The 15369-nt window shown below is 49.1% G+C and overlaps 1 protein-coding gene across 11 annotated transcripts in view; it reads right to left on the bottom strand.

The window, feature by feature from the left end:
- Positions 1 to 4556: 4556 nt before the first annotated feature.
- Positions 4557 to 15369, bottom strand: part of EHMT1 (euchromatic histone lysine methyltransferase 1) — a 168455-nt gene continuing 157642 nt past the window's right edge. For all 11 annotated transcript variants that reach the window (XM_084649797.1, XM_084649795.1, XM_084649796.1 and 8 more), the window contains 2 exons: positions 12811 to 12986; positions 4557 to 5998 (listed from right to left, as the gene is read on the bottom strand). In XM_084649797.1, the coding sequence (XP_084505923.1) occupies positions 5815 to 5998; positions 12811 to 12986 (360 nt within the window). In that variant the 3' untranslated portion in view covers positions 4557 to 5814. The remainder of the gene's footprint in view (positions 5999 to 12810; positions 12987 to 15369) is intronic.

The raw sequence follows: 15369 nt of genomic DNA, 5'->3' as shown, positions 1-15369 counted from the left end.
CGATGTAGAGAGAGGAACTCCCAGGGCTAACGAAACTGGCTAAGCCCCCAACCATGAGAACCTTCCAGGACAGAGGGTGGCCAAGAGAGCCCATTCACACTGAATATATCACTCGCTGACAAGGGCTCCAGAGAGATGACTGATGAACCCAGGAAGCTGAGTAGCACATACCACCTCTTCAGCCACCCCGGAACCTGCATGGGGCACAGCAAAGCCCAGGTTCTTCTTCGAGAAGAATGCTGCGGCTTTTCCCAGGCAGCTTGGGGGTCTGGGGAAGGTAGGGGAGGTGCAGCTGAGACTGGCCCAGGGCTCTTCCGGGCAGCTTGGGGTCTGGGGAGGGTAGGGGAGGCGCGGCTGAGGCTGGACCAGGGCTCTTCCGGGCAAGTTGGGGGGGAGGGGGTTGGGGCTCCTCCCGGCACGTGCAGTGGGGGCAGAGAGTCTCCAGCCCAGCAGGGGGCATGGGAAGAAAGGGCAGAGCCCAGGGCTAGCCTCCCCAAAAGGGGGGCATCACCCGCCACCCATGCTATAGAGGGGGAGAAAGCTCTGGTCCTCCAGGCAATGCAGAGCTGGGCTTCTGCCCAAGCCTCCTGGCTAAGGCAGCCTGCAAACACACAATCTGGGCCCACCGGCTCCTGGCTGGGGCAAGACACAAGTGATGTGCAGGCTTCTGGCCCAGGGGTGATGAGGCTGCCACTCCAGGGGCAGGGTGGGCAGCAGGGGGATCCAGCCCCACCCTGCTCCACCAGGTCCCAGCCCAGGGCCCTAACAGTGGCAAATGGTTCCACCACCAGGTCAGCAAGGATCCGACCAAAACACACGGACCCCTGTTCTGGCAACAAAACCAGACTAACGTCTGGTTCCCCAGGCTACTTCCTACCCCGGGCTGGGCAGGGGGGTTCCGTAGGCCAAGGGTCCTCTGTCACCTTGGGCTCTACCGTGGAGGTCCATCTGGGCAACGCCCCTCCAGGGTCGGTCTCCACCGGAGTTCTGCAGCAGGCTAGAGACATCAATCCCCTTCCCTAGCTCCCACTCAACTGAGCTGCAGGGCCCTCCCTTTATACTTCCTATCCCGCCCCAGTACTTCCGGCAGGAGGCGGGGCAGGTTTGGCTCCGCCCACCAAGAGGAGTGTAGCCATCCCTTGCTCGCATGTCTGGAGGGAGGCCACTCCACCTCACTACAACGCGCACAAGTTGATGCAAGGTGACTTGTGTCGACCTAAGTTTGCAGTGTGTAGACCAGGCCTCAGTCCTTTGTCCAGTGGTGGAAGCATAAATCAGTGTGACAAGCAGCTACGGCTACTCACGTGCACATGCTTTTCCTGCCCCCGCAGTGCTCGGGGGGAGAGAGCACTAGGTACCCGCTGGGGCAGGGAGGCCTGTAGAACCAGTTTCCTCTCATGCACTTGGGTTGCCTCTTTAATGTGAGGTTTCAGAGTAGCAGCCATGTTAGTCATGCATCCGATGAAGTGAGCTGTAGCTCACGAAAGCTTATGCTCAAATAAATTGGTTAGTCTCTAAGGTGCCACAAGTCCTCCTTTTCTTTAATGTGAAAGGCCTTGAGGTAAGACTAGGTCAAATGCATTTGGGTCTCTTGGGCCAGCAGAAGCTGAGAGCCTGTTGGAGGGAAGATGGTCAGCTCCAGGCAAAGAAGAAAGAGCAAATGGCTTTGTGGCAGTGTGGCCAAGTGGTCTGTACATAGGACTACGAGCCTCTAAGCCTCGCTCTGCTACTGATTTACTGCGTACCCCTGGGAACGTCACTTCCCCTGGAGTACTTCTGCTGGCCCATCTTTCCATACCTCCCTGACAAGAGGACAGCACCTCGAAAATGAACAGGGCTAAATAAGTGCTAAATGTTGTGAACAATATGATTGTGGCAGGAGGGGGCTTTGAAGGGAGGCCAGTCCAATCCCCATCCAGAAGATTGGTGGCTATGAGACAAAGCGAGCCTTGAACTAAGGGGGGGTGGAGGCCAGAGGTGGGATTCAAACGACGCTTCCCTCGAAGGGCGAGACACGGTGAACTGACGTTCAAGCTGCGTAGCTAAGGCAGAATGCCACTGAAACCCTGGCCTCCCCATATCTCCTCTGCTGGAGTCGAGCCCAACTTTTACTACTGTTCACAACTATTTTTATGAGCCTGTAAATGACTCCGTGGGTTTATTATTTTTTCTTAAAAGGCAGATTTAGGGTGACAGATCCCCATGATCATGCTTCATCACGGTGTAGATTATGACATGTTTCTTGTCCTCACGCATCGGCGGAGTCAAAGCCTAAGCAGACGTGGGGAAGGACCCCACCACCCGTTCCCTCCAGAGCTCAGGAGCAACTTCTGTAGCCTGACCTCAGCCTCGGAGATTTGGCAGGAAGAACCCATTATCACCTTAACCAGCCCTTAACCGCTCGCCCCTCTCCCCCAAGCTGCAGCTGGCTCAAGCCGTGTTTAATACAGAGCAAGCAGGCCCAAAACCAAGCCTGTGGTTTGACCATAGCTACCGCTGCTCCATTCTCTGGACCTGATTCAGAGCCTGTTGAAGTCACTGGACAGCCTGGCAATGATGTGAGCGGGCTTTGGACCAGGCACTGCTGTGGATGCCACCCAGGGAGCTTCAGAGGCCATCTCTGAAAGGGAATCTTCGAAAGAGAAACTCATTTAGGCGTAAAGAACAGGAGGACTTGTGGCACCTTAGAGACTAACCAATTTATTTGAGCATGAGCTTTCGTGAGCTACAGCTCACTTGATCGGCGTAGCTCATGAAAGCTCATGCTCAAATAAATTGGTTAGTCTCTAAGGTGCCACAAGTCCTCCTTTTCTTTTTGCGAATACAGACTAACATGGCTGCTACTCTGAAACCTGTCATTTAGGTTTGTGGCCAAGAAGGGTGTGTCCCCCCCACCCCCCCAATTTTGATTTCTTGTACTAGAAATTCAAAATTCAGCCTCAATGGGCCACTGGGGGAACGAGCAGGAGTCGGAGTGGAGACAAGAGAACTGTGTTTGAACCAGGGGTAATTATTGTTCAGACTGTTTTAAAAACCCTAATTTTTGTCAGCCCCAGTTGAACTCAAGCCATGGGGCGCAAAGCTCCCTTGCCTAGGGCTTCCCCACCCTCACCAAGCCTGTTAGTGCAGGACTGGTCCACGTCTCGGAGTCCTCGAGCAAAAACAGGGAAGCCCGGACATCACATTCCCAATCATTCTAAACTTAAACTATCCCCAGCCCCAGAGGCAGAACCACACCTCCCCTGCCCCTTCCAAAGGTGCGGGAGGGGAAGAAAACCTTGCAGGCCTTCTCCATACATAAATAAGCTAACATGGGCAGAAGTCCATTTTTTATTTCCATCCGCAGGTCCCTTTTAACTGCACTGTAAGAAAGAACCCATTATCACCTTAACCAGCCCTTGGGAACCCTGCATCTACAGATCACTCAGCTCCTGCCAGCAGTGGAAACACATTCACGCAATTCTCTCGCCCCACATGACAATGCTCAAAGGGGATTCACAGGTGTCCCAAAGCTGGTAAGAAAGTGGCATCTCCGTACCCTTTCAGTCTTGCAAAATTCCACTTGTCCCTTCTGCTGGGTGAGATTTTTTTGTGGGTGGGTGGCGGTGGACAGTCTCATTAGTTGTTTTCCTTGCAGGGCAGGCAAATAGATTGCATCCCCGGGATAGTGGGTTTGCATGGCCAGGGCCCGCAGTCCTGCATTACAATCTCTACAGGCGGACTACTGGTCCTGAACAGAGACCCATGAATGTCTATGGGGCTCTTCAGGGGGCACAGGAATCAGCCCATGACGGAGGCTTCTTTTTGGAAGGCTGCCTTGCTGCTGACCTATTCTGGGGAGGCCGTTGGGGGAAGATCACCTCAGAACAGCATTGCCACCTCAAACACTGAGAAATCATAAGGGCGGCTGCCCAAAAATATTCTGAGTGACTTAAAAGCACAAGATTTATGATTCTACTAAATGTGGGGGGTTTTCATTTTGCTTTCTGAGCTTTTAGAATATGCATTTTCCAGCTTTTCTGTGCAACCATGAGGGCCAGAAATTTGCTTAAAAAACCCCCACAACAAACCCCCCTCCCCCAAAAACAGATTTCTATGTTATCACATGACTCCTGGAGCTGGGATTTAAATTAAAAAAAACCAAAATCTCACAATACTTGTCATGCAATCATGAGAGTTGGCAACACTGATGAATGAAAGAGCCAAATTCATTTTAAAGCACTTTTTTTTATTGATTTCATTGAAAACAGAACAAGAAAATGACCAGAGCCAAAAGACTGCTCCTTTAAAATTGTCAAAAACATTAACAGAAAATAATAATAATAATAATAAACATGACGGCATTATGAATGTTTTAGAAGAGATGCACAAAAGAAAAAAACCCCTGTTACTGCACTAATTACAGTATTTAAAGATATATGCAAAAAAAAAAAAAAAATTAAGGTAATGACCTGCCCAGCCATCACACAAAAGGTGATGGCAAATTTATTCACACTACAATACTAACAATTTAAAAAAGGTTTTGTGTTTTTTTCCTGCATTTTATACTAAAATCACTTTGTTCTTTTTATACAATTGATAGTTTATATTCACGTGGTGAGTAAAAATCACACCAGAATCAGCACCGTTTTTGTTTTGTGGTTTCTTTTTGTTGTGTGTGTGTGTGTGGTTTTTTTTTTGTTTTTTTTTAATGCTTTGTCCCGAATGTTTTAATAATGGTAAAAAATAAATCAGTTCATTTAAACTTCATAGTGTGTGGCTTAAAAATTAAATCAGAGGTGCCCCGAGTTGGGAAAAGGGAGGGATGAGCTGGTGGCCATGGTATCTCCTCTCGCTGGGGTGTGTCCTATCTGATGCTTGCCCGGCCTTAAGCATTCTCTTGAGCAATGCCAAAGGTTCTTTATAGTACATGTATCACTTTGTTTTGTTTTTAAAAAGCAAACTGATGCTTTCAGAAGTTAGTGTCTTGTACAATCCCCGTCCCTCTCTAAGATTGCTCACGTGGCAGGAGAGGCAAATCCTTCCACTGGTGAAATCAACACTGAGACAGTAACATGCCCAAGGGGCAGAGGTGAGAGCTGGTTTTTAACGGAGAAAGCTTTGTATAGAGCAGGAGCGGTGGGGAGAGAATCTCTGGCAGGCTTGGAACAGAGACAGGGATTGGGGGGACAGGAAGGAAAAAGGATTCTTTTCCATTTTTCTTTAGGAAAAAAAATAACAGATCAGCGGATTTGGTAACCGATTGGCGTCTGTTAGAAGCAAACGCCCTCTAGCTCCCAGCGACGGGACCAGGGAAGACCACACTGCAATGTCCTGCCAGGTGAGGGAGAAATTAAAGGACCTGCCCCACAAAGCTGCGTCAAGTAAACCAATGTCAGAACCGTCCCCCCGCCCCTTTAAAAACTAAGTTCCATCAAGTATTCAAAGTTTATTGTAAGAGAACTGGAGATGACTTGGCATGAAGGTTCCATTCAATCAATAACGGCGTTCTGAAGAGGAGGGGTAAACGCTTCCCTTGGCTCTGACAACACATGAAGAGATGGATGCTAGGACATCTTGCATGGAAAAACTGCAACAGCCATCCCTTTGCACTCACTGTAAAACCAGCAGCTTTCCAGGGGTGAAGAGGGAGGAAACCTACAACATGGAGTCCGGATTTGCTTTCACTTATTCCTCAAGTAACAGTCGGTGGCACATCCCTAGATGTCATGAACCCCTTGGCTTTCCTTGAATGTGTTTTCTCTTTCAATGGAAATTTCAAACAGTATCTGAATCTATCGAGTTAAAACAGTTCGGTCTCCCAGGAGCAAGTCCTCAAAAGGGGCCGGCTGCCATGGCAGAGCTGGTGTCGGGAAGTCCGGTCTCCTGTGTGTCCTGGGAGGATGTGCTAGCTTGCCGTTGGGCCAGGGCTGTGCTCGAGTGTTTGCACTTGGGTGAACCGCACTGACAGCTGAAGTATTTGCCTTTGATGTCCCAGAATCGGTCTCCGTAGTCAAAGCTGGAAGAGAGGGGGGAACATTTGGTCATTGGAACACAACAGGAGGGATGTGCGCATATTCAAACAATTACTTTAGGGTAGCAGAGAAGACCTAAACCAGAAAAGTTTGTAAAGCAGGGGGTCACACCCTTCATAGCTTAGAGATGAACAAATGTATTTGAGCATAAGCTTTCGTGAGCTACAGCTCACTGCATCGGATGCATTCAGTGAAGTGAGCTGGAGCTCACGAAAGCTTATGCTCAAATAAATCTGTTAGTCTCTAAGGTGCCACAAGTCCTCCTGTTCTTTTTGCGGATACAGACTAACACGGCTGTTACTCTGAAATCTTCATAGCTTGTGCAGCCTGAATGCACTGCCCACCCTGGGGGCTCCCTGTATCCTTCCATCCCTCCCCCATCAAATTCCCTGGGTGCCACTCTCCCATCTTCTGTTGTAGGGACACCAACTGCCCCCAGGCTCACCCTTGCCAGGGGTCTGTGTGCTCTCCATACCATGGTCTCCCAGTCTGTCCCACACACCAGCAGCTGTGTGCACCCCATTCCCACTTCCCCCATGCCCTCCATGGAGAGGACTACATGGCAGGGGCTCTGTGTACCCCCTTTCCCCATACCAGGTTCCCCCAATCTCCTTTCCACCAGTTGTGTGTCGTCATCCCCCATTCCAGGGTGTCCCTCCACTCTCCTGCCGCATGGCAGGGGCTCTGCGTGCCCGCATTTCCCTCCCCTTCCCCACTGCAGAGTCTATCTCCCCCTGCTTGGAGTTCTGTGCACCCCAATTCTCCCTCCCCGACACACACACACACTCCATGCCACACCAGGGGCTCTGATGGAATCTGTGTGTACAGAGCCGAACCCTTCCCAGGAGATCCCTTCTAACAGGGGGTGCTGCCTGGCACTTGGAGGCAAAGGATGAAATGGGTCAAGAGGGTGAGGGCCTTTTCCACCCCAAGCAGGGGCAGAGCCCCTTTGGCTCAGGGGAAAGGTGCCCCCTAGAGGCTGAAACCCTTTGTGACATCCCAGAAAAGGTACCGTACCAGCAGCAGGTGGAGATTCCCCTCCCACACCAGCCTTGGTCAATATGCCTCAATCTGGACTTGGCAGAACCACTTCTCCTAGTGAGGGGTTGATTCAGTCTCTGTCATTAGCATCACTGCTGAAGCCAAGAGGGGACCATTCGGTGCTACCAGCGATGGGAGCGCTCGAGCTGGACAGAGCCCTACCAATGACGTTCACCCAGCCGGCGAACAGCACTGCGATGGCAACGCCTCTCCAGGAGTGCCTGGCGGGGACAGGCGGAAGGGCTCCGTGTCCCACTGCCAAACCACCCAGCCCCCTCTCCCACAGAGGCCGGCAGTTCTATGCAAGCCTCAAGAGGGGAACGGACTGCAACAGTTCTGGCACATAAAAACCCTCCCCAGCCACAAACGTGACAAGCCGGGAGGACTAGATGGCCCAGGGGACACCAGGATGGGGAATTCAACCCTTGTGCTCCACATGGCCTGTGGGTTATTGTATCCGGCTGGGGGGTGAGCACAGAACTGTCATTTCCCTTCCCTCTCCCAGGGCTGGTCCCTGCAGAGCAGGGGCGGGACCCTCTAAAGAAACCAGCACTGATACTATCCACGGTGTAGCTATAAACTTACTAGGGTCACGGTTAGGTGGGGAACAACATTTCTCTTTTCCTTTGCCATGTCCTCCCTCCTCTGGCACTGGAGCCCTCTCTGGCTTTAGTGCTTCCTAAATTTCTTCCTCACTGCTGCCTCGAAAGACACCTCCTCGGTAGTCATGAAGATGGTACAACAGAACTGGAGGCGCCTCGGGGAAACCCATCTCTCTGCAGCTCCTCCGACCCCTTACTGTATAGTTACTAGGAGCCGTCACACAGAGAAACTAAAGCAGCAGGGCAAGAACATTCCGCAAATTGTGAAGAAGCGCTTGTGACATAGTTCCCTGATCACTGGGAGCTTACTGAGCCCTACCAGGCAGGCATTGGACGAGAACGGACTGCTGTCACTGCTACCCTGGGATGGGTGTGAACGGGGACACTTCAGTGTGGAAGGCTCCCTACGCTGCAACAGTGGCCCTGAGCCACCCAGCTCCCACAGGCAAAGAAGTGATGGCTAGAAGCCGTCCGTAGAGCCAAACGCCACAAGATACACAACTGCAGTCTTGCCTATCCATCTGCGCAGCGATAAAGCCTCAGACACAGAGGCTGTAGTTTCCTGTTGTTAATCACTACACATTCACCTTCCCACAGCTGAGAACAGCTCCCAAAAACCCGGTAACGAAGCTCGTTTGTAATGGGAGCAGATGCAATGCTGGAGTTTGGCACAGGGCTGTATGCTGCCCCTGCACCCTGGGAATTCCCCTGGTGACCACTGCAGCTCCTTTACACTGCCGGAGAGCGGTAAAGGGTCCATGTGGGGGCTGGAATCTGGCTCATTCTCTTTAGGCACTTACTCAGGAAAGCAGAGATGTCCGTACACTGGTAAGATGTATTAATGTTAGTCACTGAGAGATGGGATTTGTAAGTAAAATAAGACACCTGCAGGATTGAACTGATGAATCAGAGTCTGCTATTTCAAACCCAGCTCCCAGCTGGGGAATCAAAACGCTGTCCACATCAGGCTGAAAGCAGACAACATGCCTTTTGGTCCAGTGAGCTTCCTGGTCTGGGATCTACTGCAAGCGCAACAGCAGCCGTGGCAAAAACTGCCAGCACAGATAGCATCAGTTTGGCACCAGCCCTAGGCCCTGGCTCCTAGATGAGGTGGGTGCTCTGCGTCAGACAGGAAAAATCGCCTCTCTTTTATGGAAGTTACTTGCACTTCCTCATCCTTTCAGTACAGAGACTAGAGGGGCAAGCCTGGAGTTAGCGGGAGCCACGGTCAGGAGTGATGCAAACAGTGCTGGGCACTGGTCAGAAACCATACAGGCGTGGCAAAGCATTGTAACTGGCGTGGCTCCGCCCTTCGCTGGGTGTGCAAAACGAGGGCAGCTTACACACTGAAGGGACTGAGCAGGGGTGAAGCAAGAACAACAAGTAACAGGAGAACACAAAAGAAAGCAGCCCCTCCCCCCCTTAACTTACGCCTGCACAATTCCCAGCACTTCTGGGGCCACAGTGTGAACAGGGGCAGCTTCCACGGGGCCCCATTCCAATGTCACTCCTGATTATCACCAGCATAAGTAACTCCACTGAGGTCAATGGTGTAACAGTGACACAAAACCAGTGTGAGTCCAGATCCAGGCCACTCACTTCAATAGGAACTGCACTTGCGCCGCCAGGGACTCAATCTGATCCCTTCAGAATACAAAACTGATGTGATTTACACGGATTTTCTTTAACATAGTTATTTACTTTGTCCTGTCCATTTTTGGACCAATTCATCCCGGATGTGCTGCGTACGCTATCATTTTTGCCTCACCTCTGAATTCAGTCCCTCCCTCGGAGCCAAGACAACCTCTTCATCCAGCTTCGCTTCTAAATCTCACTTTAAAGTAAACGTCAGATCTTTGGGGATTTCCCACGTTTCTATGGCCAGGCACCCAGAACACATTCCTGGCCGTTCCCAAAGTGAACTGAACTGTCCAGTTAATCAAATTTAGAGCACTGTTGACATGGCGAACCCACTGGACCTATTGGTATTTGCTTAGCAATAGTTACTACTCTCTGCAATCCCAGCATCATTGGGGTGCGCATGTTGGAAGTTACAGTTAACCTGTGTCCTGGCCTCCTAGGTTACAAAACTAAATGAGAAGAGGAGAAAGAGGGAGATTCAATAGCAGGGTTTTACATTTTGTGACTCTTAACAGTAAGGACAAGAATGGAGCAGCTGTCATTGGGCCACCAAGTCCTCCATTCCTGCCTTGGGTAATGGCTGCAGGCCAGACTGGACGTGAGCAATTAAACATGCAGGAGGCCTCAATTCTTGCAAGAGAGAATTGGGCAGGTAATGAGCAGGCTGAAAATGAAATGTCTGTGCTATGATTTAGTTGGTGTTGGTCCTGCTTTGAGCAGGGGATTGGACTAGATGACCTCCTGAGGTCTCTTCCAACCCTAATCATCTATGATTCTATTTTATGATTCTAAGATAAATAATAGGTCAGTAAGCTAAAAGACAATATCTGAGTGAGCTACGATAAGAGAGGGAACACCTAGGGAACCATTTACTAAGAACAAGTTAACAACGCACAAGAGAAGTCGGGAGCATAAAGATGAGGTAAGGAGTAAAGTCGACCGTGGACAGAGCATGCTGCACAGGAATTGGGTCCTGGAAAGTAACCAAGCCAATCCCAAAACGTGCGATGCTATGTATAGTAACTGCAATGAAATGTGTACCTGTATAGAAGGAAGAGGTTTGCTGTGTAACTTTGGATGTATTGTACACCCAGCATGTGCCCCTCACGCTGGAGTCTGATCAGCTCAAGGGTTGTTGGAGTGTATGCCAACAAGGAAACCTCAGTGACAAGTTTAGAGTAGAGCTGAGTTCTTGGGAACCAAGCAAATAAGGTCTCACAGGCTACCCCAGCAAATGCTAACACTGGATGCCACAGAGGAAGGGTGGTCTAATGGTTACAGCAAAAGACAGGAAATCTGAGTAGCCAGATTCTATCACTGGCTCACTGTGATGTTGTCAGGGTCACTTGAGCACAGGATCTGGCCTTGATTCACATAGAATCATAGAACTGTAGGACTGGAAGGGACTTCAAGAGGTCATCAAGTACATTCCCCTGCACTCATGGCAGGACTAAGTATTATCTAGACCTTCCCTGAGAGGTGTTTGTCTAACTCTTATAAACCTCCAATGACAGAGATTCCACAACCTCCCTAAGCAATTTATTCCAGTGCTTAACCACTCTGACAGTTAGGAAGTTTTTCCTAATGTCCAACCTAAACCGCCCTTGCTGCAATTTAAGCCTATTCCTTCTTGTTCTATCTTCAGAGGTTAAGGAGAACAATTTACCTCCCTCCTCCTTGTAACAACCTTTTATGTACTTCAAAACTGTTATCATGTCCTCTCTCAGTCTTCTCTTCTCCAGACTACAAAAATCCAATATTTTCAATCTTCCTTCATAGGTCAGGTTTTTTAGACTTTTAATCATTTTTGTTGCTCTTCTTTGGACTTTCTCCAATTTGTCCACATCTTTCCTGAAATGTGGCGCCCAAAACTGAACACAATACTCCAGTTGAGGCCTAATCAGCGCGGAGTACAGCAGAAGAATTACTTCTTGTGTCTTGCTTACAACACTCCTGCTAATACATCCCAGAATGACGTCTGTTTTTTTTTGCAACAGCGTTACACTGTTGACTCATATTTAGCTTGTGATCAACTATGACCCCAGATTCCTTTCCGCAGTACTCCTTCCTCAGCAGTCATTTCCCATTTTGCATGTGTGCAACTGATTGTTCCTTCCTAAGTGGAGTACTTTGCATTTCTTCTTATGGAATTTCATCCTATTTACTTCAGACCATTTCTCCAGTTTGTCCAGATCATTTTGAATTTTAATCCTATTCTCCAAAGCACTTGCAACCCCTTAGCTTGGTATCATCTGCAAACTTTATGCCATTATCTAAATCATTGATGAAGACATTGAACAGAATCAGACCCAGAACAGATCTCTGTGGGACCCCACTCAATACGCCCTTCCAACTTGATTGTGAACCACTGATTACCCTCTGGGAACCGTTTTCCAACCAGTTATGCACCCACCTTATAGTAGCTCCATCTAGGTCATATTTCCCCAGTTTGTTTATGAGAGAGTCATGTGAGACAGCATCAAAACCCTTACATCCCATGGAACTTCCTCTAACTTGATAGGGTTACACAGAGTGAGAGAAAGGGGAGCGCTGTGCTCTCTGGGGCTGATTCTTCACTGCCTGGCACCTTTTGTTGTCATTTACACCTGGGCAAAGCAAGCGTGAGACTCCACGTTTCTGATCTAGTGGAGCGGCACACCCACTCTGCATTCTACAAGGCAGCAGAAGCCCTATACTGCTGCATTTCAATCTGCCCAGCGGTAAATAGAGACAGTTCCTGACTTCACAAGGCGGGGTGTGCAGGAGATGAAATACATGTTTGCAAACTGCTTTGAGATCCCTGGAAGCATTAAGGGAAAGACAAACCCAGAATGCACCTCATCAGTGGGGCAAGGACATGCATAGAAGGGAAAATTCCTTCCCAGCTCCTGTTATCCCCTTATCCCATAAGTCATGAGGCTTGCCTACCCTTACCAGAGCCTGAAATTGACTGACAACAATAAGAATACATAGCTCTTATGTAAGTGTGTTTCATCAGTGGAGCTCACAGGACTTTACAAAGGAGGTGAGCATAGTTTCTGTTCTATTTAACAATGGGGAAACTGAGGCACAGTGACTTGCCCAGGGTCACCCAGCAGGCCACTGGCAGAGCCAGGAATAGGACCTAGGTCTCCCGAGTACCAGACCATCGTGCTAACCTGTAGGCCACTATCCCTTCCCCAACCATGGAATTTCCCACTCCCTGAGAAACCTAAGCAGCACACCAAGTGTTAGCTTTTTCACAGCTGCAGGTTGGGCAGATGTGTCGCTTTGGAAAGAGTCATTTCTAGCCTAGCTCCTAGATTCAGAATGACCCAGAAACCCCACAAAATTTGGAACTGATTTGCCCTTCTACTGTTCCCCAGCTGGGAGCTGGGTTTGAAATAGCAGACTTTGATTCACTGGTTCCAAATGTTGTGGGGTTTCTGGGTCATTCTGAATCTACGAGCTAGGCTAGAGATGACACAAGGACAATTCCCAGGGGAAAGGCAGACCCTGTGGGTAGCACATACCCGATTTCCTCGCCAGCTTCGATCTGCCTGGTGCTGAAGAAGGCGATCCTGGGAAAGCGCAGGTCCTGGTGTGACATGAACACTCGCACAGGAGTGAGGTTTGGCTCACAGAGATGGTTTATAAAGCGGCTGATGTTGCCATAGAAACGAGCATCTATGCAGTACACCTCTCCATCCTAGAGGGAGGAACAGTGAATGTTTCGTTAGGTGGAGTTATTTAAAAGCAGCTGAGATACAGGTCACTTCACAGTTAACACACAAAGGAATTTCAAGATCTTTCAAAATATTGGAGTCTCGGACTCTCCTGCTTGAAGGATTAAAAGGCCAAACCATTAGGCATTACAAAATATACATCTCTTCACAAAGCACTTAGCCTGCATGCCTGGAGGCTGTTCGAAACACTCCTGACCTAAGAAGCTGAGCGAGCAGCTCGGCTCTCCACAAACCTGCTCTGCTAAGGCACTAATCTGTTCCAGTGGCACTCCTGCTCCATGCAAACACACACCTGGTGGGTAAACGGCCAGCGGACTCAGGAAACAGCATCTCTTCGGTCCTGCTAATTGAACGTGACAGCTGAGAAGCACAAAGCCAGAGCTCACAGCAAACACGCTACTTCCTGAAGACTACAGCGAAAGAGAGAACACAGAAACCCTCTCTTTCCCTAATGCCCTCGCAGCAGTTATCGTAATATTTTGTTTTCCTTGAAAATAAGAGACTCCCTCAGGGCTTTTTATTCCAGCGCAGAATGACTGTGCAAACTGCAAGCTTTAATTACAGAAGCTAATTTCAGTCACACAGAAGCCAAAAGCAAAAGGATCCATTAGTGGAGCTCACATCCCCTTCTGGGCAAGCACCTCACAATCTTTAATGGATCAGCTGTGCCAGAATTCTACCAGCCAACTGATACAGGAGCCCCAGGAGAAGACATCTGAAGATATGAAAAAGATACACACTTGGTCTACACTGAGCAGCCTGCTACAGGTTTTAAAATTTAGCAGGCTTTGCAATTTTAATCGTATCTACTTCAGTTTGGGGTGCGGAGAGTCAGGTCAGGGGAAGAGTCTGTTGGATACAAAGGGTTCAGAATGTCCACCTTAGGGTATGGTGAGCAACATGTCGCTCATTCCACAGTGAACGGAGAGCAATGAGAACTTGATCAGAGGGCTTTAGAGAAGGTGCCTGAGCTGTTTACACTAGAAGGGCAATAAAACCCACCACATTAGGATTTCAAAGAGGGTTTAACCCTGAAAGCTGGTCACTGGGGTGGAAAGGTTCAGCTTCTTCAGCTGTGATTCTGTGCACGAGTCTCTTCCCTGGTTTTGCATGATAAGCAGGAGCAGGGTACGTGCCTGGCGCTCTGCAGGTGCATCGAGCCTGCCAACATCACCGTGTGTTGACAAAATGAGGCTCTAGTTAAGGATTCACGTCAGGAGCCGGGGAGAACCAATGTGAACGGTAAAGAGGCATGGGGGTTGTTTGCCCTCCCTCTTTTAACAAAGAGAAAGCAACATAGAAAGGGGGAGGTTGAGGGAATGGATCACACAGTGAGACTTGAGATGTGGGCCTGACCCTGCCACTCTTATGCAAGTTTTTCCTCATGGACATGGTCATTGTTGACTGCAGTGGGACCTAACTGCATAAGGAAGGGCTGCGGGAGCTGGTCCTGTGTTTGTGACATGCGAAGTCATTTCCAATACCACCATGAATTGAACTAAAATGTCGTTCAGTAACGGGGTGAAGGATGGCCTTGTGGGGAGATGCATCACTGGGAGTCACAAGACCAGGGTTCTAGTCTCAGCTCTGCCACAGACCAGCTGGGTGTCTTTTGGCAAGTCCCTTAATCATTCTGGGCTGGGATGCGCTGGGAAATCATTGTCTTAAACACATTAACTAACCCCATGTAAAACACAATGGAGCCTTCGAATGTACATGCAATAGCCTTCATTTCCCCCGTATATTAAATGGGGTGATACCACCTAGGTCAAAGGGGGGCGTAATTCATTAATGTTTGCGATGTGCTTGAGATCTTCACATGAAAGGTTCTAAAGGAGAGTCAAGTGTTACAGTTAAAGCAGGCAACTCTCATTAGCAAGAGGCTGCAACTGATAAAACCCAATCTCATCTTTCCCAAAGATCCCGAGAGAATGTGTGTTTCTCTGCATTTTGCTAATACAAAAAGAAGATGACGGTCCTTTTAAAAGGGGAAGACCAGACAACATCCACTATAGTATATCCTACCCAAGAGGATTGGTCCTGCTTTGAGCAGGGGGTTAGACTAGATGACCTCCTGAGGTCCCTTCCAACCCTGATATTCTATGATTCTATGATAAGAGCAGTGAATTGGCAGAGAGTTTGGGCAATTAAACAAATGTTTGTCTTTTTTCAAACAGTGAACAGGATCTGTATGTAGGACCCAGCATGCTAAATAAATCACAGCTCACACAGCCTGGAGTGACAAATAAAGATAACTAAAATAATCCCCCTATCGCTCCTTTGTGCTACAGCGCAAACTCAAACTCAGCCATTCTCCAGTGATGCTGAGTTTTGCGAGGCTGTTGC

This window comes from Lepidochelys olivacea, assembly GCF_965140295.1.
Source record: "Lepidochelys olivacea isolate rLepOli2 genome assembly, chromosome: 16".
Lineage (NCBI taxonomy): Eukaryota > Metazoa > Chordata > Testudines > Cheloniidae > Lepidochelys > Lepidochelys olivacea.
This window is presented reverse-complemented; position numbering and strand designations above follow the sequence as displayed.